At 43.1% G+C, this 24910-nt stretch overlaps 2 protein-coding genes across 2 annotated transcripts; both read left to right on the top strand.

Moving 5' to 3' along the window:
• Nucleotides 1-1197: 1197 nt before the first annotated feature.
• LOC134437326 (toll-like receptor 13) lies at nucleotides 1198-7431 on the top strand. The gene is made up of 3 exons (XM_063186818.1): nucleotides 1198-2244; nucleotides 2773-3963; nucleotides 7246-7431. Exons 1-3 carry the CDS (start codon nucleotides 1198-1200, stop codon nucleotides 7429-7431), a joined length of 2424 nt encoding a protein of 807 aa, XP_063042888.1.
• A 4864-nt stretch (nucleotides 7432-12295) lies between these two features.
• On the top strand, nucleotides 12296-20977 carry LOC134437048 (claudin domain-containing protein 1-like). The gene is made up of 4 exons (XM_063186481.1): nucleotides 12296-13043; nucleotides 14359-14466; nucleotides 18540-18677; nucleotides 20721-20977. Exons 1-4 carry the CDS (start codon nucleotides 12752-12754, stop codon nucleotides 20939-20941), a joined length of 759 nt encoding a protein of 252 aa, XP_063042551.1. The 5' UTR covers nucleotides 12296-12751; the 3' UTR covers nucleotides 20942-20977.
• Nucleotides 20978-24910: the final 3933 nt, after the last annotated feature.

Below are 24910 nucleotides of genomic sequence, written 5' to 3'. Positions count from 1 at the left end.
TTTTAACTTGAGCCTTGTGTGCGCCTGATTCTTTTTTGACTTTCTGAATCAAAGGGACGTGAAATATGTCCTCCAATCACCAAGTCTCCAAGTTTTTTTCTATTTGAGTGTAGAGAGTCGTTGGGGAAGGTTAATTACAATGGCCACCGCTGTGGTAGACCATTATGTGCAATTAAGCAGTTTGAACGTAAAGGTTCCACTCAACCTTCTACTTCATGTTGCGAATTGATGCAAGGCTATTCATGTCATGTTGTGCTTGGCTCGCCAAATGATTTACTATTACTGACACTACTTTGTAAATGCAATGTTTCAGAGCACTTTATTGTTTACACTTCCAAAATATTGTCTTGGTTTGGTTTTGATGCTAGTTTAATCTGTATTTTGTTCTGCTTGGGGTTTTCCCCATGAAAAGGGGGGTTTTCGCTATTTTGAATGTCCAAGAATGGACATTTTTAGCTGCATTTTTAGCTTACTGTACTTGGTCATACTAGTAAATACTAGTGGTGTCAACAATAATCGATTCGGCAATGCGGGGGCAGGGCAGTTCAATTCAATGCGGTAAGTGTCATAATCGATGCATCATATTTTTTCAAGTTTAAAATACCTCTGTGGATATTTCCAGAGCAAATGAATGTTAAATTAAATAAAAGCACTTCAAATCATTGAAAACTGTGAGACTGATACAGAAAACAGCCAATAAAATGCTGTTCAGTATCTGACTGCCTCTATTGCCTCATCATGACTGATGAAAAATTAGCTTTGCTCTCAGTAGAAATGTAATGTATTGCAATGCATCGTAGAATCGAATCAAATCAAATCGAATCGCTACCTCCCGAATCATAATTGAATCGAATCGTGTGGGCAGTGCCAATGCACACCACTAGTAAATACTAGTTTATTACTTAGTAAATATTCATGAAAAGATCAAAGTTGGCAATAGGCGGCACACTTTCAATGAAAAGCATAGTTGCAATACCTTTGTGGCCACAATCTTACACAGTGCACCTTTAAAAAAGGAAACAATTACGATACAACATATAACTTCTGTTAATCGCAGGTGTGTGATGTTCATTGCAGGTGTGTGCGAGGAGGATGAAGCCTTTCTACTGTTGCCTGGCTTTGTTCTTGGCTTTGCTGTTGTGCTGGCTGCCTGCAGGCTGGGCCTGGATATCTCAGAAATGCCTGATGCTAGACGTGATGACTTCATACTTTCGCTTTGCGGTCTCTCTAAAATGTCCATGGTACGGCCTCACGGCTGCTTGTGACCAGGTCAATAACGTCAGCCTGGATCTTTCTAGAATCCCCCGTGGCGTGGAGACAATCTGTCTGACAGGAAAGGAAGGCCTGGTTCTGCAGCCAAATGCCTTCTCCAGATTCCAGCACCTCATGAGGCTTTACATCGATGGTGGTGTGGCTGCAATACTGCCAGGAGCCTTCGGGGGACTGTCCACATTACATGCTCTCTTCTTGGTGAGCCCAAATCAGATCCATTTGGCGTTGACGTCCGAGGTGCTTCAGGACCTGACAGGTCTGGAGGAATTGACTGTGACCAACTTCGCTCTGGCTGCCATGACAACCAACGTTTTTGCCCGACTGGGACAGCTGAAAAGCCTCGAAGTCACATCTGATGATGTTGACTTCTCTGCTGTTGTGTGCAGGCTGCTGAGAGTCAATGCTACTCTGACGACCTTGCAGATGACGATGGTGAACATGACCCTGCTGAAAACTCCAAACTGTCTGACTAATTTGAGTGCATTCCCCTTGCTGCAGAATGTCTCTCTCGTCCTCCCAAACATCACTGCCATAGAGACAGGTGCTCTACAGTGTTTCAAGAGGATCACAAAAATCTGTGTGCCACTGGAAGAGCCAATCCTGCTCCAGCTCTTACAGTCAGGCATTCAGAGTATTGATTCTATGGACATCAGTCTGAGAGATCTGAACGTGGAAAGTTTGTGTGAGATGGTGCTGTCCTTTGCCGTGACGAAGTTGGCTGTGACGTGCCTCACACTTCGAGCCTATCCTAACTTGGCATGGGCCAAGTGTCAATCCCTGCAGTCCATCTCTCTTCAACTAGAACAGCCGTCAGGTTCAGTTATCAGTCTGAGCTTTATTCACGCCCTAAGGAATGTCACCTGGCTCGATGTGGACGCTGGCTATGGCTCTGCAGACTTCTCCACTCTCTGTCCTCCCCAAGCGTCCTTCACACAGCTCCGTTTCTTTTCCTATAGTACCGCTGAGGCTTTGGTGCTCCAAGCCAACCAATTAACCTGTCTACATTTCTTGGAGGAATTGGAAATTTGTGTAGATGGAACGCATATACAGACTGATTATTTGGCATTCGAGGGACTCTATAATTTGCAAGAATTGAGCGTTGTTGTTATTGCAGATGAGGAGCATCTCAGCAAAATGGTTTCATTTAGGGGACTCCAACGTGTTCAAACTATACAGGTTAAGAAAGTTATGCCTGCCGTCATTGAGAGCAACTATATAGGAAATCTTACCAATTTGATTAAATTCATAGGTTATGCCAGTAACACAACAACTATTGATGATTTCGCATTCAAGTCCTTGTCAAAATTGCAACACCTGGACCTGTCCGGAAACAGAATTTCTACAATTCAAGCCAACAGTTTTGCAGGACTCTGTAACCTTCAGATCTTGCTGCTTGGATGGAATCCTATTAAACGTATTGAAGCAACTGCCTTTAGTCACTTTCCTTCCCTCAGCTTACTAAGACTGAAATACTGTGCGTCTGTGGACCCCAACTCCCAGGTTCTTAATCTCAGTGCTCTCTTCGGGAAGTTCCCTTACCATCTGACAGAGGTATCTATCTCCTCCACGTCCCTGCACCCCATAAACTTCATTGTCACAGACGACAGCACCCCGGACCTCAACTTGACCCTCAACCTTATTGGCAAGAGCATTGGCCTGTTCGGCTGCGACAGACCCTTCTTCAAGTCGGTGACCAAGATGATGGTGGCTACAGATAGTTTCACGTGTGGTGGGCACGGCTCCTCATCCTCTTCTGCCTTCCGGCACTTCAGCTCAGTGGAGTGGCTCAAAATTGGCCAGTGGACCCGGAGCACTGTACAAGATTTATCAGGACTTAGCGGGCTGGTGCACTTGAGGGAGCTAGGCTTTGAGAATGTGAACCTGGACAATTCCACTGGCTTCACCACCGCCCTCCGCAACCTGACCAGGCTGGAGAAACTGTCTCTTGTATTGTGCTGGCTGGACTCTTTGCAGGCTTCGACCTCTGTGAACCTGCAGTCTCTAAAATTCCTCGGGCTGCTGATTGATGGGAGCAATGGCGTGACCGAGAGCTTTTTTGAGCCTTTGACCAGTCTAAAGCTGGTCATTCTCGGCCAGCAGCACCTTCGCTGCGACTGTGAGAGCGCCGGGTTCGAGGAGTGGGCGAGGAGGCAGAGTGACGTCGAGGTGTTTTTGTCCCATTACCAGCAGGAGTCGCTGCAGTGCGAAGTGGGGGGCAAGTCTCAGGACCTGAGGCGATTTGGCGAGAAGCACTGCCGCCCGTACCTGGGCTTCATGCTGTTCGTCATCACCGCGACCCTTAACCTCCTCTTCATCCTGGTCGTTCTCTTACAGCACCTGGCGAGAGAATACCTGTTGGCACTGTTCCACATAGCCGGCGGCTGGGTGAACGAGGCGCTGCGGCACCATGACGGCCCCAGGGGGCGCTATGACTACGACGCCTTTGTGTCGTACAGCGGGCGGGACGAGCGCTGGGTGGTAGACAGGCTCCTGCCCGCCCTGGAGCAGCGAGGCCCCCCCTTGCTGCGCCTGTGCCTGCACAGTAGAGACTTTCAGCCGGGCAAGGACGTGGTGCAGAACATCACGGACAGCCTGTACCGCAGCCGGCGCACCCTGTGCCTCGTCAGCCGCCACTTCCTGCGCAGCAGCTGGTGCTCCCTTGAGATGCGGCTGGCCACCCAGCGGCTGCAGGTCAGTCTATAATATCAATGATAGTAAACAAATAAATAATAATAATAATAACAATAAAACTATTATAAACAAATAAATAACAATAATAATAATAATAATAATAATAATAATAAACAAATATATAAACTTTATTACAGGCTCAGGGCCCAATAGGCAGACACACAACATATACAGTACATAGAAGTAAAATGTGCAGGAAAAAGAAGAAATTAAAAAAACAGCAATGATGCCAAAGCATACACAAACTATGTCATGGCAACCATACCAATGTTTCCACATATATGATTGGTATCGGACAGAGCTATATCTGGCACTTGTGAGCATCATTATAATGCAGTTTTCAGACTTATCCAAACGGCACATGAACTTAAACATTAAGTTCCTCAGGAGAGCCTGTAAAGTACATAGTCCTGAGTCACAAAATAGTTTACTAGCACTGCAACTCCTGGGCTTTTTCAGCAATATCCTCAGGCAGTCATTATATGCTACTTGGAGTTTACGCATTGTCTCTTTTTTATAGTTGATCCATAATGGAGCTGCATACATAGGACTACAGTAGGCACGAAACAAGCTTACTTTCACATCATCAGGACAGTAATGAAATTTTCTTACTAACATGTTAGCTTGTGCATACAACATTCGTCTCTGCCTATACATGTCAGCATCATCCTCCAGCTTGTCAGTGATGATGTGCCCAAGATATTTTGTACTGCTTGATACACATATTGGTTGCCCTGACAGGTAGAACGTTGGAAAAGGCACTTTATGATCCTCCTTGGTTCTACATATCAACACAACACTCTTTTTTGCATTGTACTGCACATCAAACTCAACCCCATACTCAGAGCACACATTGAGTAGCTGCTGAAATCCAACAGTACTAGGGGACATGATAGCAAGATCGTCTGCATACATCAAATGGTTTAAAACATTGTTCCCAATCAGACATCCTGTCTTACATCTCCCCAGTTGTTTGGAGAGGTTGTCCATGTATAGGTTGAACAGTGCTGGGGATAGAAGCCCCCCTTGTCTTACACCATTGCCTACACTGAAAGGGGAAGATAGGCTGTTTCCCCATTTCACCTGCATGTGTTGTTTAGCATACCAGTAAACAAGAATACGTATAATACATCCAGGCACACCCCTAAGCATGAGTTTAGTGAAGAGCTTATGGTGATTCACTCTGTCAAATGCCCTGGACGCATCAATGAACCCCAGAAATATTGTAGAACCATGACTTCTGTAGGATTCAACCGTTTCTTTCAAGGCATATATACATAGGTCTGTGCTGTGCATAGGCTTAAAACCAAATTGATTTTCTGTGGTAAAGATAAACTCACTCAACCTATCTAGCAACAGTTTAGGAAGAATACTGGCTAAGGCAATGGGTCTGTAGTTATCCATGCTCCCTATTTTACCTGTCTTGTCCTTAATGACTGGTACTAATGTAACAGTGAGCATAGTGTCGGGTAGCACCCCATGTGTCATTAGACCAGTGAAGCAAATAGACAGCAAAGCTGCAATTCTGGGGCTGGCTAATTTAAGATGCTCAGCAGTGATATTATCATTGCCACTAGATTTATTATCAGCTAGATGTTCTATAGCATACACAACCTCATTGGGTGTAAAATGAATCGCTTCCTCATTTAGATTGCCTACACAATAGGGTTCACTTTTGATGCAATTAAACAAAGCTGCATAGTGCTGCCTCCACAGCTCTGCTATATTGTCAGCGCCAGATACCCCCTCAATGTGGCATGGTAGTACAGCTTTGGCCCTATTTGTAGCTTTTACCTCTTTCCAGAACTCAGTGACATTGTTATCAAGAAGGTTTGTGGCCATAGAATGAGCTCTTAAGCCTTGCTCATGCTTCCCAACAAAGCGCACAGCATACTTATATCTTGCATTGGCACGTTTCTTATGCTCCAAGTCTGGCCCATGCCTAGGTCGACCAGCCACAACCCAGGCCCTATGAGCCCTCTTAGCAGCTTCTTGATGGTCGGCTACATACTTGTTCCAACCAGGTTTGATGTTGTTAGCCCTTTTGGGGTGAGTGTGTAGAGGTTTACTGGCCTCATGTACAGCTGTCACTATGCTGTTATACATTTCACAGAGATCATTACAGTGAGTGACATTATCACAGTTAATATCTGGACATAAAATAGCGTTAATTGGCAACAGTACCTCCCTCAAGAGAACATCTGACCTCCCACAATAATACAGAACATCCTCTTTAGATAGTTTAGCCCAATTAAATAAATAATAATAATAATAATAATCATAATAATAATAATAATAATAAAGAAAAATATTAATAATGATTTAAAAATAAATCTTTGTATGTATTGCAAAGCACCCAAGGCCACATAATAGTGCTTCTCTGTCAGAGTGTGGCTCTATGTACAGTATGCGCATGTGTGAGTTCATCTGATAACTGATTAGTGTACACAAATAACAGTATTCAGATTACAAATTATGACTGACTATACGTACTGCTGTACCAATCAAGAACGCAGTAACTACGCTTCCTTGCATAGTGAGGCAAAAGGCTTTAAAGTTTGCTTTCTGGCTCTCAAATGGCTTTGTTCTGGGCCAGGCCAAAGCTGCCAGCGGCCCTGTTGAGGAGTGAATGAAGATTACACAGTAAGAATTACCATTGTTAATTTAACTCTTATAGAGTTGAAATGACATGTAACACCATTTCAGATAACATTTGGTCCCACTCAAAAATAGTGTTAATTCTATTCAACTATTCAGATTGTGTTTTCTCACATTGAGTAATTAAATGGATTATGCTACAAACTACATTTTGATTAACACATTCTGTAATTATGAAGGGGAATACATTGCACATTTGTGGCTAATGCTGTGGCTCAGTCTGCTAAGCCTCCCACATATGGGTTTGCATGCCCGAGTTTGAGTCCGGCCTGTTTCCTGAAACCTGCACTATCTCTCGCTCTGTCCGGCTCAATTCCTCTCACAATATTATATCCTAATATATGCCCCCTGAAATAACTTTATAAAAAAGAGAGAAAAGTTCGCTACAACCAGGATTTTTTCCTCCGAATTATTTTCATTTTTTTTTGTTACATTTCGGGTAGAACCCTTCTTCAGACGTCTGAACTACCCGAAATGTCACAGAAAAATAAAACATAATTGGGAGCAAAAAATCCTGGTTTTAGCTGACTTTTCTCTCTTTTTCATAGTCCTGCTCCCAGGTCAGATACTCGGGTGTGCGTGCTTTCACCTTCACCATAAAATAACCTTCCCAACACTGTGCAGGTGGAGCATCGGGATGTGCTGATCTTGGTCTTCCTGGAGGCGGTGCCCTCTCACCTGCTCTCCGCCCACCACAGACTGGCCCGTCTGGTCAAGACCCGCACCTACATCCAGTGGCCACAAGAGCCAGTCCAGCAGGAGGCTTTCTGGGACAGGCTGTGGGCCAAACTGGCCTCGGAAAGACGATAGATAGAGGATATGCTGCACGCACACCCATTGCCTCTGTCTGTTTTACACACACACACACACACACACACACACACACACACACACACACACACACACAGAGGCGATTCTAGGGTCAGATGGGGCCCCAAGCGAAAATGCAATTGAATGAATATTTGTACCAAACTCGCCACTACTGCAGTTAGGTGTGAGCTGTTATTCTCTATCTAGGTGCTTGGGGGCCCCAAGCGGCTGCCTGGCTAGCCTGGTGACAAGATGCGCCTCTGCACACACACACACACACACACACACACACACACACACACACACACACACACACACATAGAAATATTACTCAGACATTGTGTAAATATAAAGTGTATGATATAGACATTGTGCTGTGGATGAAATGTGCATGTGCTCATATGGAGCATATCATAATGGACTATTTTTTATGTTCCTCACTCAGTATTAGCCATTTAAAATAACCATTGGAACCAAAGAATAACATTACTTTGTGATAAAAAAACAACAAAAAAGGGAAAAAATCTGAATTGAGGTCAGAATGACAACCGAAATCCAATCTTTTCTGTCTTTCTTTTTTTGTAAAATTTTTATTGAGGTCACAAGCAGGAATTGAAGTTGCCATTATACGTGGAACTGCAATTCCTTGAAAATCCTGAGGACCAATGTGTGACAATTAAGGTGTAATTACCACTTCAAGGCATAGGAGGTGCTGTGGTGCAGTGGACAATAACAACTCAACTTTAACCTCAACTATTACAGTATTTACTTCAACTGGCTTCGACTATATGTTGTCCCCAAAAGGACAATTGATTGTGCAGAAAGACACACATTTAAACACATATAGAGAACCAACCAGCCAACCAACCACAGTGCAGAGTGGTTATCAAAGGATTAAAAATGACCACAAACAAGGTCATAAAATGACAAAAAAAACATCATAACAAAAACATCCCCCCTCTCAAAAAAACAGTCTTTAATGGCACTGCAATATTCTTAACGATGCAATTGTGGGAAATTAAGGCAATTTTGGTAGCACAACTTTCCAAACAGACAGATAGGAAAAAGATTAGTGGAACAATCACTCTTTTTCTCTCTCTCTCTCTCTCTGTCTCTCTCTCTCTCTCTCTCTCTCTCTCACACACACACACACACACACACACACACACACACACACACACACACACGCAGGTGTGCGATTCTCCAAAGATAGTAAGATGTTCGAACAAACACATACGTGTACATACAGGCGCACACACACACAGTTTGATTATTTTATTTGGGAGGACCAGTAATTATTGAGAAACAATACAGCGCCCCAAACAATATTAAAGTAGCAATAATGTGTCTTCTACATAAATTAAAAAGTTATACTGGCCTGAAGCCTATTCAGGGGTACAAGTGGCATCTCCTCCTCCAAATATGCAGACTGCCTATAACTGCAGATATTGAACAATACTTGGCTATCTGTTTTGCTTTCTTCTTATTTAGTCCAGCTATTTGCAAACCTCTGACATACAACTTATGAACATGGTCAAGGCTACCATAGATGAGTGCCACCATGGATGTTTTGTAGCAACTTTCTGTCAATGCATGAATTACTGGTTGATAATTACTGGTTGAGAATTGCACTGCTAGATTACGTCTCATCATCGCCGTACGCAAGCCACACACATGCAAGCCACACACACACACACACACACACACACACACACACAGTATACTGCAACACATAATCTCACTTCTCCTTTTGGCTTTTTGGCTGATAAGTACATATGCAGAGTGTACAAAAATATGCGTGCGCGCACCCACACACACAGGTGTTGTAGTAGATTACACAGTTTTTGCTTTTTCGGTCTCGACTCTTCAAAGAAGTGGTCTTGACTCTTCATAGATACAGTCTTGACTTGGTTTTGACAGGGAACCACATCCCCATCAGTACACTATAGGCCTACAGGTTCTAACTATGATTCAGCATCAGGGTGAGGTTAACTTAGAGCATTGATGTTTATGAAAGCAGTGTTTTTTTATGATAGTGAATACTTTTATTTGTATAAAACAACTGCATACACAGTACTCTCAGTGCTTTAACAGGCAGATTAAAAAAACAATTTAAATGGTATAAATTAGAATAGGCCTATAAAAAGCTCATTCGAACAGCTATAGTGAATGAGAGAGTGTGTGTGTGTGTGTGTGTGTGAATATAATATTGAATCATTTTATGGAAAGGCTTGACTTTTCAACAGGGCTGGCCCAAGCCGGGGCCCTCAGCAAAATTTCATCCAGGGCCCCCCAATACTACCACCTATTCAGCATCAGATGCTTCATAAGCTTCAGTTACTTGCACGAGTAGGGAGTAGAAGTTAAGGACATAGGTAGGCTGTCTGTAGATCACTGAACTTCTAGGAGCAAAAGTTCTCAAAAAGAAAGCCAGATAGCACGACAGAATATCATATAGTTTCGGTTCAAAACTATCACTCTTCGTTATATTCTGTGTTTATTGTAGGGGTTTGACAATTAAAAGTGGTATAGGCCTATGAAAAATGACGTTCATTTCTTCCTGGAACTTTGCCGCTCATGTGGGCCCCGGGAGGAGTGGGGGCCCTAAGTCATCGCATAGTTCGCTTATGCCTGGGGCCGGCCCTGTCTTTCAAAAGCTGAGTCTTGACATAAGGGCGGTCTTGTCCCAAGAGCACACACATGGCTGCTGACAGTTTTGGCAGGGCCGGGAGAAAGACATCTGAAGGGCCCCCCTTCAATAGGCCACATGCCATGTAATAAGGATCCAAATCCCAAGCCTCAATCCCCACGTGTCGCCTTCCTACTCACACACACCAATTCATTTTGACAGAGACCCAAAAAACACAAATGTGAAATGTGTGCACGCAGGGCATCTTTCTTTGACAGTTATTGTTTCCGGACATCACTGATTCTCTGTACCAGGCCGGTGCATCTGTGCAGATCTGATGTCAGGTGTTTGAAAATACATATGTGGCCTGCGTTATCTCTTTACCGTAATATTTTTTATATTTTTAATATTTTTAAGATGTTTAGTGACTACGCCACTCTCATTTGTTAGGGTGAGAGAACCCAACCATCAAACACTTGATTTGACTTTCCCCGCAACAGGTTAGTGAATAACAAGAGATACAACTGTCATACAATTCAGAGTTCTTTTTATTTTCTTCCTTTTCGTAATGAATCTCTTCTTTCTTATCGTAATGAATTTCTGCACATAAAGTATGCCTCACGGCTCAGTCAAATATGAAAATATAGAATATGAACATTTACATTACTTATAGGCACGTCATCTCAATATACAAACTTGTGCAAAAGTGCTTTATGCAAAAGTGCTAATGGCAATTGGCAATTGCACGAGGGGCAGACCAAATAACAAAAATTGCACGGCAAACAAAGTTAGTAAATCAAATTGTACAAAAGAAAACAAACTGCCAAAAGGGCAAAATTGGTAATGGCCACCACACACACACACAAGCCTGTTAGACACACGTCTTTGGTCTCCCCCTACAGCAAGTATAGGTTCCAAAAGGAGTCTGAGATTTAAGATACGTCTCCCAGTAATACTTCAGTGTTCATACCCTAATCACATACACAAGCTCCGTCTTTGCGGTTACTAAGTAGAAACTTACACGAGCCCCTTCGTCTCGGATGTTAGAGTGAAACTTACACAAGCCCCTTCGTCTCGGACGTCAAAGTGAAAAGGTTGCACAGGATGAATCACTCACACAATAGGACAAAACAAAACAAAAGGTTGGGAAAAGAACAGTGATGCCCCCCTTCTCTAGTGACACTGCATCAGTGTAGTCGAAGGCACCAACTCCTCCTATGTACATTTAACGAGAAAGTTACCATTAGGCACGGCATTTATAACTCGATTCAACAGGAGTTGTGTATTGTGGAAATGTGGGCGCTCCCACAGGTGCAACCACGACACCACAGCGCGATATCAAAGGCACCACGCTGCCAGTCCCGCCATCACACCTGCGGAGCACCCCCACTCCCACCCCACACAACTCCCTACACACGTCAAGTGCTAAGCGTCGAAACTCTTACAGAAAATGCCGGCATTACCTCTGGTTCTCTCGAAGCGGCATGCAAGCAGTCAACCACACAGGACACAAAGTGGAAGAACATCACCAGCGACACTGTGATAGAGTAACACTACATCAGTCACAACAGAGACTACGTTCGCACACACGAGAGAAGCGTACAGAACGCATCTTTTACCTTGAGTTTGCCCAGCTCAGCACACCATCCCAGAACAGCAGCCGACCCCACGCCAGCCGCCGATGGACAGGGCTACAATTAAGTTAAATGGTGTCAGTAACCAACAACTAAGTACATTACAATGCACCAAAAAGAGCAATAAACCAACCGAGAAGGACGCCTACCTTTCCTGTACGGTGGCTCAACCACAAACGGAGGGAGAGAGAGAGCGGTGTGCTCACGCTACACTCGACAGCATCAAAAACACGGCGTCTTTGCTAACTAGCTACCACCGCAATGATTTATGCTACACACCTGAAGGAAAGGGGAGTGTCGTTATCCCGTCAGAATAAAAGTTCGGGATGACCACCGGTTACATATACATGATGTCTGGAAATACATTTGTTCAAATTCGAATTGCGTACTTCATTTCTTCTCATAAAATAATGGTACTACGGCGTCAATACATTTCAATTTCTCACACGACCACAACCTCTATTATTGCAAAAAGGACTCCATCACCCAGAAATCCCGAGCTGCGCATCTTCCGGAACAGGAATACGCATGGATTTATTGACAATCCAACTAAATAATCCTTACGGGCCACCCTATTTAGCTCAAGCAGCGTAATCTGTCACACAAGACATGCCATACCGATAGCCTATCTAGGGTGTTATCGCAACACCTTTGTTGTTGTCCTCTGTAGAACTATTAATGTAAAGTGCCCCCGGTGATTGCCAGTCTGACACTTTCGACGCAAGCGCCCAATGATCTTCGTCACTGGAGTTCTTCGTTGACAGATGGAGAACGACAGATGGGGTCCTTGGGAAGAGCAACAAGGCAGCAACGGATATCATGGAAAATAGGACATTCCAGACCAGTAGGGTATACCCGACACACATTCGACTTTATTGAGGTCACGACGATTGCGTCTCTCGGATAACTTATTTTTACGCTTGGTAAATCATAGCGTGGGTGGGTGGTGGGGGGTCTGGTGGCTCTATGCGTCTGCGGTCTGTGTGATTGACCCGCTGAACTTACTTTCACTAGCAGCTCGGGTTCATCTTTCGCCAAGTTACCAAGCCATAAGATCATGGTGGATAACCGCTACGCCACGGCCCTGGTCATCGCGTGCGTCCTCAGCATCATCGCCACGGTGTACCTCTCCGTGGCGGTGGGGACGCAGCACTGGTACCAGTACATCAGCCCGCCCGTGTACGGAGAGGCCAATGCGACAGAGCTGCACAATCTCCAGGAGGAGTTCATGCACGGGGAGTTCGACGAGAAGACCTACAGCGACTCGCTGTTCCGCCTGAACGGGACGGTGGGACTCTGGTGGCGCTGCCTGCAGGTCCCCATTGAACCCCAGTGGTACAAAGAACCAGGTAAACAACTCCTTATGTGTTGTACTGCATTATTATAACAGCAGTAGGCCTATGTACTGTTTGCACTGCAGTTTGAGTGAATGCAGTGGGTTGAAAACAATAAGAAAACAGCCTACAGTAGGGGCCTATGCAGTGATTAAAACGCAATTCTGCGGTGATACAAATAACCAGGATAAACAACTCAATTTGCAAATACATGGCCTACTGCATTATGAAGTCTTATTCTCCCAAGACCCCCAGTGGCAGGCTACGAAGAACCAGGTAAACAAGCCCTTATGGGTAACTTTGTTGCACTGGATATGCAGTGAGACAGTGGTTTGGATATGAAAACACATTGCAAACTGCAATGCAAAAAGCTGTGGTTGTGTTCAGCCTATATGGGGGGAAATTGCTGTAGTCTACTGCAAAACACTGTAGACTACAATGGAAAAAACTACTGCATTGTGCAGTGATTAGGACACCAAAACATAGCAATTCTGCAAACCCAGATAGCAAAATTCAGTTGAGTACACAGAAAAATACTGTGGTTGGGCAGGGACGGTGGCATTAGGTCAGAGCCTTCTTTGAAATGATTGAAAGTTATGCGTGAAACTAGTTTTGTCAGCCATTTGCCTTGGAATCATTTTTTGCGCATTTATTTTTTGATATAGGCTGTATTCCATTCCATCCCTTGGTTACAGTGTGACAAGAGATGAGTTACAGTTGGCTACAGTCGCCCGCCTCAAACAAAAAGCCGTATGGCGTCCAATTTCCCAGGCAAAACAATAGTGGGATTTTCTGTTTCTGTTAGAGCTAAATTATTCAGGGCAGTGAAGCGGAACGACCTACAGTAGAGTCCTGGGGCCCCCATTAGACTGATATCCCTACAGTGTTGGTAATGTTGATTTAATATACTGTACTGTAATATATTGAGTGTAGCATAGGGAGGTACAACAAGTAAGCAACATCATAAACAACATCTCTGTCTCTGTCTAAACAAAATCACAGTCTCTCTGTCTCTATCTATGTCTGTCTCTCTCACACACACAAGCACACACACACACACACACACACACACACACACACACACACACACACACACACACACACACACACACACACACACACACACACACACACACACCTTCCCGTTGTTTTTCCTTTTCTACTTTAGTGTTTACGTCCATAATTTTGTCTATATTCCTGCCCCACTCCCTTTCTCTCATTTCTCTCTCTCCTTCCATCACTCTTTTTCATCCACATCTCTCTCTCTCTCTCTCTCTCTCTCTCTCTCTCTCTCTCTCTCTCTCTCTCTCTCTCTCCTCTCTCTCTGTAGATCCAAAGATGGTGATGGACTGCAAGAGTTTCACTCTAACGCAGCAGTTCACGCCCAAGTACAAGGAGCCGGGCAACCACAACAGTGGAGAGGACATGATACGCACCTGTAAGTACTACTGGGTCCTCAAGAAGGTGTTTTATTCAGCATCCCTATACGTAGGCTATACAGCACCAGACTGAAGTTGCAGTACATGTGTGCAGTATTCCAGTTACAAATTGAATGTTGGCCCTCCTGAGGTAGTAGTGCACTGGACTGCTATGCTGGCAACCCTTGTTCCATTCCCGCCCGGGTCATTTGAGAATGTCTCCTCGTATCCCTCTAAAGGAAGAAAAATCCGCACTCACAAACTGCGTCTCATTATTTATTTATATTACCACCATGTCCAAAAAGCAAACGCGTTTCGGCTATCAAGCCTTCATCAGTGCGTGGTACCGAGGCTTGATAGCCGAAACGCGTTTGCTTTTTTGGACATGGTGGTAATATAAATAAATAATGAGACGCAGTTTGTGAGTGCGGATTTTTCTTCCTTAAGTTGATACATTTTATCTCGCACCCAAAGACTTTCGTTTTTCCAAGAAGTTGAGCGCGTCCTTTGCCAAAACTTGAAGTCCTCGTATCCCTCTCCCTTATCATTTCCTGTGAATAAAGGTGAACCTTCTTTCAGTGGAGGTACCGCGCCTTTGAGCTTGATGCCTGGTGGGTGCGTAGGTTCCAGTGGATTAACTTGAAGCAAGGAAGGGGAACTCGCCCACCGTTCTGCCGAATGCAATGTTGAACTTTTTATTGCATTCGAAAAACAAAAAAGGTGCTACCCAAGTGTAGTGCAGACGTTTCGGTCACAGTCAGACTGTTAAAAAGTTCAACATTGCATTCGGCAGAACGGTGTGCGAGTTCCCCTTCCTTGCTTCCTGTGAATAAAGGTCACATGACTCAACATGGGCAAACTGAATACTGCCACCATTCCGTTTCAAGATAAGAATATTCCTAGCTAACTTATCTTCCTAGCTAACTTCCTATCTAACTTGAATTAACCGAATAGACTTGTGTTTTACTCCGGATGCCGATTTTTCGCTGTCAGAAATTGGTTTGCCCATGGGTTAAAAGTTGAAATCCATATCAGTTGGAAGAAAGGAGAGAAGGTGGAGAAAACACAGTGCTCCAACAAAGTCATGATGTAACCAAGGTCATCCTGCACAGTGTGCCACTTCAGGGGCCTTGAACTCGCTACCTCCCAATCACAGCAACTCTCCGGCATGGGATAGCATTAGCTTGAGGCTGTAGTAGGCTATGATTGCCAGCGTCTGTATGGGGCTTCGGAAGGGAGGTTTACTAACCTCACTTCCATGAATCTACGGCATCAGTGTAACTGAGATCACGCTGGACAGTCCGCCACTCAGGGCTCCAACTTGTGACCTCCCAACCACAGCAATGCTTCAGCATGGGAGCACAGAACCAGTGAAACACTGAAAGGTCTAGGGTTGAGAGCTGAGCCCAACCGTATCTGTATGAGGCTTCCGAGGGAGGTTTGCTAACGTTCTACCTATGAACTCTCCGTTTAGTTTCACATACCTTGCATGCAGGGCTGTAAATTAACTTTTTTCATCAATAGCCAAAATGGCTAGCATACAGCTCCAGGCCTTTTTATTAGAATACCATGAAAAAGTTGATTTTTTTCCATAATTCCATCAATAATGTTAAACTGTCATGGATTGTAGATTCATGGCCCAGTTTTTTAACTATTCCAATCATTAAATTGTTTATGTTTACACATTTTGGTCTTCCAGCTCAAAAAAACCATGAATTGGGGAATTCGCATCATTAGAATATTGTAATAAAATCACAATTATCTTCATCAAAATTTGTTTCACATCAGTGCACATCAAATCAGTTGAACTTCGGTACTTTCTACACAACATGCAATGTTCAATACTTGGTTAGGACTCTCTCTGTCTTAATATTATTAATAATAACGGCCATGATGCGTTTAACATTGAAGTCAATGGCAGAAACAGTGCATGGGAGTAATGGAAGGCCAGATATCCTTGATGCTTTGCCGTCAGCTGTTTTTGTATAGCTGACCTGGTGTCCCACACTTCACTCTTCAATATACCCTGTAGATTTCCATGCCACGTTTTGGCGCTAACTCACCAGTTTAATTCTAAATAACCAGAAATTAAACCCCATTGAAAATGAATGGGGTTTTATTTCTGTTGAGTTAGAATTAAACTGGTGAGTTAACACCAAAACGTGGCATGGAAATCTACAGGCTATATTGAAGAGTGAAGTGTGGGGCACCAGGTCAACAAACAAGAACAGCTGACAGCAAAGCATCAAGGATATCTGGGCTTCCATAACTCCCATGCACTGTTTTGCCATTGACTTCAATGTTAAACGCATCATGGCCATTATGAAGACAGAGAATGTCCTAACCAAGTATTGACCATTGCATGTTATGTAGGAAGTACCAAATTTCAACTGATTTAATGTGACCCGAATTTTGATGAAGAAAAATTTGATTTTATAACAATATTCTAATAATGCGAATTCCCCAATTCATGGGTTTTTTGAGCTGGAAGTCCAACGTATATATATATATAAAAAAAAAATAATGATTGGAATAGTTTAAAATGTGGGCCATGAATCTATAATCTATCAAAGTTTATCATTATTGATGGAAATATGGAAAGTAATAAACTTTTTCATGGTATTCTACTAAAAAGGCCTGGAGCTGTATGTTAATCCTACTAGCCCAAATTCACACTTACTAATGGGACAAAGTGGATAGTAAGTTGGTCTTTTCTACCAGCCAAAATGAAATCTAACCAGCGTCCAGGAAAAAAAATATGTGTGTGGGTGTGGGTGTGTGTGTGTGTGTGTGTGTGTGTGTGTGTGTGTGTGTGTGTGTGTGTGTGTGTGTGAGTGTGAGTGTATGTGTGTGTGTGAGTGAGAGAGAGAGAGAGAGAGAGAGAGAGAGAGAGAGAGTGAGTGAGTGAGTGATCTTGCCCAAAATTATCAAGATGCTCCATCTGGTCCATCTGGCTTCTTCTCTTTCTGTCCTAAAATGGCTCTTTGTCTTGGCAGTCTACAACCTCCCCTGCCCCTTCCTCTTTTTATTTTCCCTGTATTTTGCTTCATGCTGTACATAGCCTGCTTGTTATACCTCATAATCACACAACAATCCCATTACAGTCATTACACTATTACATTACATTACATTATAGTATTTGGCAAAGGTATTTGTCTTTACAATCAAGGACATAATAGTAGCATGCAACACATATAGATAACGACTGCACAGGAGATATACAGAACAAGTGCAAATACCAAGTGCAGTTAGGGTTTTTTAGTACATTAGCACAGGGGTTAAGTTGACACACACACACACACACACACATACACACAGAGACACACACACATATACACAGCGTGCAACATGCCTTAGAGTCTTCCTCTGGGCTATCAGTGCTAGCCTGGCTCTCGCGAGACCCCTAGTGCTTCGTGCATCTTCGTTACACTTCGTGAGCTCGCACCATCTGCGTGAGAGCCAGGTTACATCAGTGCAGTAAATAGTCAGGATTCAGGAGAGAGGAGAATTCTTCAAAGCAGCTCTATGTATAGTTGTTCTACTCTCTCCCTCCCTCATCCCCCCCCCCTCTCTCTCCATCTATCTATATCAGTGACTCTCAAAGTGTGGTCCGGGGACCACTAGTGGTCCGCGTCAGAGCTCAGGTGGTCCACGAGGGGATTTCTATTTTTCCAAGAAAAGCTAGCAGTAAGCTATATTTGTAACATTATTAAAACGTTTACCATAGCTGAAGTGTCATTTTCACCACAATAAGACAGACTTGAAAATGAGAAAAAAGTATGTGATCTGCATCGAAATTAGCAGTGTCAAATTAGCACCTGTCAACTGTCAATTCAGTTGATAGGTGGTCCTTGAACATTTTTGGGGGGAATAAATGGTCCTTGGTCTGAAAAAGTTTGAGAAACACTGATCTATATTGATTTTATTGCTTAAGTGGTTTCGAATATCTCCCAAGTCTTACTGTGTGTGTGTGTGTGTGTGTGTGTGTGTGTGTGTGTGTGTGTGTGTGTGTGTGTGTGTGTGCTGTGTGTGCTGTATGTGTCTGTGACTGTGTGTGTGTGTTTGCGCACATGCGTGAATGTGTGCTGCCCAGATCTGTGGAGGTGCCAGTTCCTGCTGCCGCTGGTGTCTCTGGGCCTGGTGGTGCTGGCGGCCATCGTGGGCTTCGGCGCATGCCTGTGCCACAGCCTGGCTCCCACGCTCGGCATCGGAGTGCTCCATCTGCTGGCCGGTAAGTGAATTGCACTGCTAGATTACGTCTCATCATCGCCGTACGCAAGCCACACACATGCAAGCCACACACACACACACACACACACACACACACACACACACACACACACACACACACACACACACACACACACACACACACACACACACACACACACACACACACACACACACAGACAGTAAGACAATTGTAACCTTGTGTGACAAATGTGACATTAAGACATAGTGCAAACATACCTGTATCCTGGGAGGTGTGTGTGCGCATGTGTGCCTTGTATGTGTGTTTTTGAATGGGAACATTAAGTAAACACAGTCATAGAAATACAGTACACACTGAAATACTCACAAATTGCTAGCGGGTGTCTGGTTTTCTTCATGCACACACACACTCACAAAATGGAATAGTGCTTACTAAATGAATGGATGGATGGATGGATGAATGGTTTGATGATGGATACATCTCTCTCTCTCTCTCTCTCTCACTCTCTCTCTCTCTCTCTCTCTCTCTCTCTCTCTCTCACTCTCTCTCTCTCTCTCTCTCTCTCTCTCTCTCTCTCTCTCTCTCTCTCTCTCTCTCTCTCTCTCTCTCATTATTTCATCCCTCTGGTGCCCTGGTCTGTGCTATGAAAATATTTTATGGACGGTTGTGTCCTAATATAGGTCAGGTTTACACAGCATAAGCTGGGTTTCCCCATGGATAAACTGGGATGGGGTCTCTGACTGATATCATATTTAAGCTACCAGTGTAACAAATCCCAGTAAATCCCCTTCAGCAACGCATGCAACTTGAATGCTACACAACATTTTGTATTACCATTATGTGTATACCAGAAACGACCAAAGCGACCAAGTAGCGAGGTCATTAGAAGAAGTTTCGCCATGAATTCGGCATATTCGCTCTGGCATTTTTTTTAGTGCCAACAAACTTTTCTCATCACTTTAAAAAGGCTTTTCATGTGCTGTGCGTAAAATTGGGTATTTTGCCTCCATTGCCTGCATTAGCCATTGATATTGAAAAGATTGAACGATACAAAGAATGGAGTGACTCAGAAAGCACCTCACAACACTTCAATCTCTTCTGCTTCTTTTTATTATTATTTTTCTTCATTTTCCTTATATGGTCCCCTCATTTTCATCCTTTTCCCTCATCTCACTTCTTCCCTTTCTCCTCCTCCTGCTCTTCTTCTTCCTCATCTTCTTCTTCTATTTTCCTCTCTTCTTTGTCTTTTTTCCTCATCTCTCTTCTCCTCCCCCTTTCTCTCTTCATATTTTTAATACTTAAAGTTGTCATATCCTCCTTTTCCTCCTCCCTCATTATCTTCCTTCTCCTGACTCATCTCTCGTCTTCTTCTTACTAACAATTTGGAGGTTTTTGAACCAATCTGGTGTCATAATGGTGCTGTGTGCTCTGTTAGGAATGATGAATTGTTTTTTACACATGTATTGGCACCTGGCTGAGATGTAAGCCATGTATTTACCTATGTAACTTTTGTTTTTTGTGATTGTCACTCAATGGCACTTTTTGTGCTTCTGTATTCCAAGAATTTGTAATTGTAGTAAAGGTGTTTTGAAAATTCAATTCAATTCTTCTTACTTATCTCTCCTCTTCTTTTTCTTCTTCCTCTCTTCTCCTCTTTTCTCCTCTTTTTCATTTTCCTCCCCCTTTCTTCTTCTTCTTCTTCTTGTTCTTCTTCTCCTTCTCCTTCTCCTTCTTCTTCTTCTCCTTACTTATGTCTCTTCTTCTTCTTCTTCTTCTTCTTCTTCTTCTTCTTCTTCTTCTTCTTCTTCTTCTTCTTCTTCTTCTTCTTCCTCTCCTCTCCTCTCCTCTCCTCTTTTTCATCTTCCTCCCCCCTTCTCCTTCTTCTTCTTCTCCTTACTTATATCTCTTCTTCTTCTTCTTCTTCTTCTTCTTCTTCTTCTTCTTCTTCTTCTTCTTCTTCTTCTTCTTCTTCTTCTTCTTCTTCTTCTTCTTCTTCTTCTTCCTCCTCCTCTCCTCTCCTCTCATCTTTTTCATCTCCTCCACCCCCTGCCCCCTCATTAGGCCTATGTACTCTGGCCACGGTGTGCTGCTACCTGGCGGGTATGGACCTGCTGCACCGCGTCTCCATGCTACCGGAGCGGGTGGACGCCTCGCTGGGCTGGTCCCTCTACCTGGCCCTCATCTCCTCGCCGCTGCACATGATGGCCGCCGCCCTGCTGGTGTGGGCCGCGCGCAGCCACAGCCAGAACTACTACCGCATGACCGCCTACCGGGTCGCCTAGGAGACCGAGGAGGAACAAGGAACAGGTGGCGGAAGAGGTGTTTTTTTTTCCCCTTTCATAGAAGGTTTTGGGTGACCTTCTGCAAAGGGTTCCACCTTGGTATTTTTCTTTTTAAATTTTTTTGTCAGGGGTTTTTTCCCTGTAATCTATAGTTTCTCTGTGTTTTTGCTGAATTTGGGTTGGGTATTGTTTGGTTTATTTTTTTGTTTTTATGGTTTTTATGGTCTCTGGTGTTCCTATCCTATCTGTTGCTGCCCTGCTGGTGTGGGTCGCACACAGCCAGTGCCAGAACTATTACCACATGCATGGCCTACTGGGTCGTCTAGGAGACCAGGAAGACTGGCCGGTAACCAGGGGACAGGTGGCTAAAACGCTTTTGATTTTTGATTTAGGGAAGAAGGTTTTGTGTGACCTATTGAAAGAGGTTCCACGGTGGTCGTTTGTCTTTCCTTTTTGGTGAGTTATAATTTTTTGTAGTCCTTTTTTCACTTTGCTTTTTTACTGAGTTGTATTTGTTTGTTTATGCTTTTGGTGTTACTTTTCTAGGCCTACCTGGCATTCATATCCTTTCCGCTACTGCTGCTGTTGCTGAACTGAAAGCTGTGGCTCCACGCAGCCGCCGACAGAAGTACTAAAGCACTACTAGGTCGCCTAGGAACGCCGTCTGTAATTTCAGTTGATTTGCTTATTGCCGTTTTTATTTTTTATTCTTTGTGTAACACAGAGGGTCCCACTGATCATCTTTGGTAGATTATTTCAACAAACTCTTTAGTTCATATACCTCCATTGCTTTCTTTTTTGAAGTGTGTGAAGTGTATGGTTTGAGCAGTTGGAAGCCAAGAAGGCAGGATGGTACTCAAGGAATTGCCATCCATGGATGCTGGTTTTGTTTTTTGGTTGGTTTTAGATTTGGTTGGATTTTTGGATTTGTCCACTTGCTCCTTTTTCAGTGACACCAGGCACGCCACGCTGGGTGTCGTGTGTCGTTTTGAAACAGTGCAATTTGAGTGCCTGCATGTACAAAGAAAGACTGAATTGAATATCCCTTTACTCTTTGCCTTTCTCTCCCCGCTCTCATCGATCTTTCGTTTAATACCTTGTCATTCCTAAAATGACCACTTGGAGGTGGACATACGTGATGACTTCTCCTGTCTGTCCGATCTTCCCTGTACTTCCTGTAACCCCCCATCGACCTTGTGTGCAAGTCATTTATCCTAGACGCTCTTAACACATGTGAACAATTTTAAACGCAGATATTTATTATCCATTTACGTATTAACACGACATGTGACAGATAAAATTGTGACAGGTGTGTTTCAGATCCCTAAAAGCGATATGTGAAAACAGATCCGTTTTCAAATATATATCCAGATATGTGTAAAAAAAAAGGTCCTCTGTCCTCTGCTCTCTGTCCTCTTTTTTATTTGGGTCAGTTTTGTATTGGATATTCATCTAACATTCAAACTGCAAATGTGATCCATTTGAAAAAAAATGACTTTCGCACAACTCCTCAGCTTTGCTGGATATTGTTAGCACATCTCAAATGACTTGAACATCATTATAGTGAACATTTCAAACGGTTGTATTCATGTGTGTGTATCTTGCATTGACGTGTATGTATTTCGCTGGCTTATTTATTTATTTATTTAGCCGACACTTGATTTGAAGTTGACTACATGAGACTGGTCTGAGCTTTGATAGTGATCCGAGATTGTGTTCTAGGAAAAATAACAAAACACTCTGATAGACAAAAGCAGTTAATATGAATGACATGTCTTTATTGACCATGATTTATATCGTGCAATTTTTTCTAAAGGGTTCATGGCAGGCTTGTGTAAGCATCTTTAAATGAAGTGTTGACCTTATTTATTTTGTTTAATTTTTTCAAGCCCTATGCTGCATCTCTGCAGTTGACAGCATTCATGCAGTGTGCGTGCCCGTGTGTGTCCATGCGCGTGCGTCCGTGATTGTGTGTGTGTGCGCGCGCTTGCTCCAGTGGACCTCTGTGTCAGCTGTGACTAATGATTTGGTAGCTTTTTTCCAAGCTTCAAATACTGTTTTAAGAAATACCATCATTGTGCTTCTTCAGCTTGCAATATTGGGTGAAGATGTGCTGTATGCTCTGTGTGTCACTGCATAAGTGTTGTCACTCAAAGAACTAGAAGAAATATGTATGAAGAGCTCTTTTCCAAAACGCTATATCCACCATTTTTGACTTTTTGCATTTTAATATTGGAATTGACTGATAAGTAGTCCTATCATCTATGTGTGAATTCTTGCCATTCAAATGTTTTGAGAATATGCTTTTTAAACCTCTATAAAATGCATTTTGTAATGCAATTCAATGGAATGCCCAATACAAAAAATGCCCATTTCCCAACATTCTACAAAATGGATATATCTCATTTTGGAAAAGAGCTCTTCATATGCAGACCACAATGGTGGCTACCACAGCTGTGCAGAACAGACAATCATAACTGGTGATCCACAATGGTCAAGGACATAATTACAGTACCAAGTGGGTTTTTTTTGTAATTATTATTATTATTTATTTAGTACATTTAGTAAATGTTTTCTCTTCATTTTATGTGCATTCTACTGTATGTGTTGATGCACTGTGTCCCGAAAGCATACATTGACACGTGCTGTCAAGTGATTCTGCCCAGTCTTGTAGTAATTCAACTAATTTTAGAAAAAGCATTTCGATTTAAAGCTCTATTGGAGGGCCTGAATCATATTGAAAATCAGTACCAATCACCCATCCCTGGTGGATGCTGTGCCACTGAGAGTAACAATGGATGACCTTCAGGGCCTAACCGTGACATTGTGTTCATTTGTACACCTGGGTCTAAATTTTCAATTGTCATATTTTTTTCCAGACAAATTATGAAGGGTTATAACTGACACATGTTGATAGTTGGTAAATTAGATATGTGACGTGGTTCCGCAGGTGCAGTAACATTTCAGATGATTTGCATATTCAAGAGTGATGCTATATCTTTGAGTAGCTAAGAGTTTTAAACCTGATGAGCTCAGGGGGTTGATGTGCCATTGTGTTATATCATAGTGTGTATGAATACTCTTGGAACATGGTAAGAAAAAAGAAACACTGGCTGTAGGTTGCGCTTTGCTGCTTTGCAATATAGAACAAATATTTTTAAAAGATGTTTTTTTTCTCTTGCATGACTTTGTAATGCTTGCAAAACAGAGGAATGGGCCACGGCTGATGAACTGTTGGATGAGTGGAAAATGTTTGTGTCAATGCATTGCTAGTCAATGAAGTGCCCAGTGTGAGGTGTTAGGACTAGGGCAAAGGCCTCCCAGTAGAGTTTACCTTTAAGTAACAGAACAAAAAGCACACAGCACTTGCTTACAGGTAGAAGCACGGCATTATAAAATACTTCTCGCTTGGTAGCACCTTCCTGGTAGGTTTAGGTTCTCGAATCCCCGTAGGTTCTAGAATCCCTGGGCCCAGACTGTCTGTCTCAGGTGTCTGATGCATTGCATGGGTAGCGAAATGCCTCTTCATTTTCTTGGTTGGCCATCCCCGCTATGGAAGGGCAAAACTTTGATGACTTGTACAGGCATTAGAATCGGCTTGGCTGTATGCCATGCTTTTGTTTATGCAGCAATTATATTAAAACGTCTGACAATCGTGCAAATAACCCCACATTGGCCCAGTAGTAATACAATATATATACAGTATTTGCCATTTGGGCCTGGGGCATAGCCACATAACATAACCCATTCATAGGATGAGCAGGTGACCCAGATTGCTCTACATTAGGTCTGGATCAAAGCCAGAAATATGTGAGGTGTTATAAAATATCTTTATTGTTTATTTTTTGGTCTCTTTGGTTACTTTCATTGATTCCAAATTTGCTTTGTCTTGTTCTTCTTGCACAGATAAGATGAAGATTACAGGTAGAGTGTGCATTCTTAATTTCCAGAATTGATGTTGCCCATTCT

The sequence above is a fragment of the Engraulis encrasicolus genome, chromosome 21, assembly GCF_034702125.1.
Source record: "Engraulis encrasicolus isolate BLACKSEA-1 chromosome 21, IST_EnEncr_1.0, whole genome shotgun sequence".
NCBI classification, from domain to species: Eukaryota; Metazoa; Chordata; class Actinopteri; order Clupeiformes; family Engraulidae; genus Engraulis; species Engraulis encrasicolus.
The sequence above is the reverse complement of the archived record's forward strand: the minus strand, read 5'-3'. Positions and strand labels throughout refer to the sequence as shown.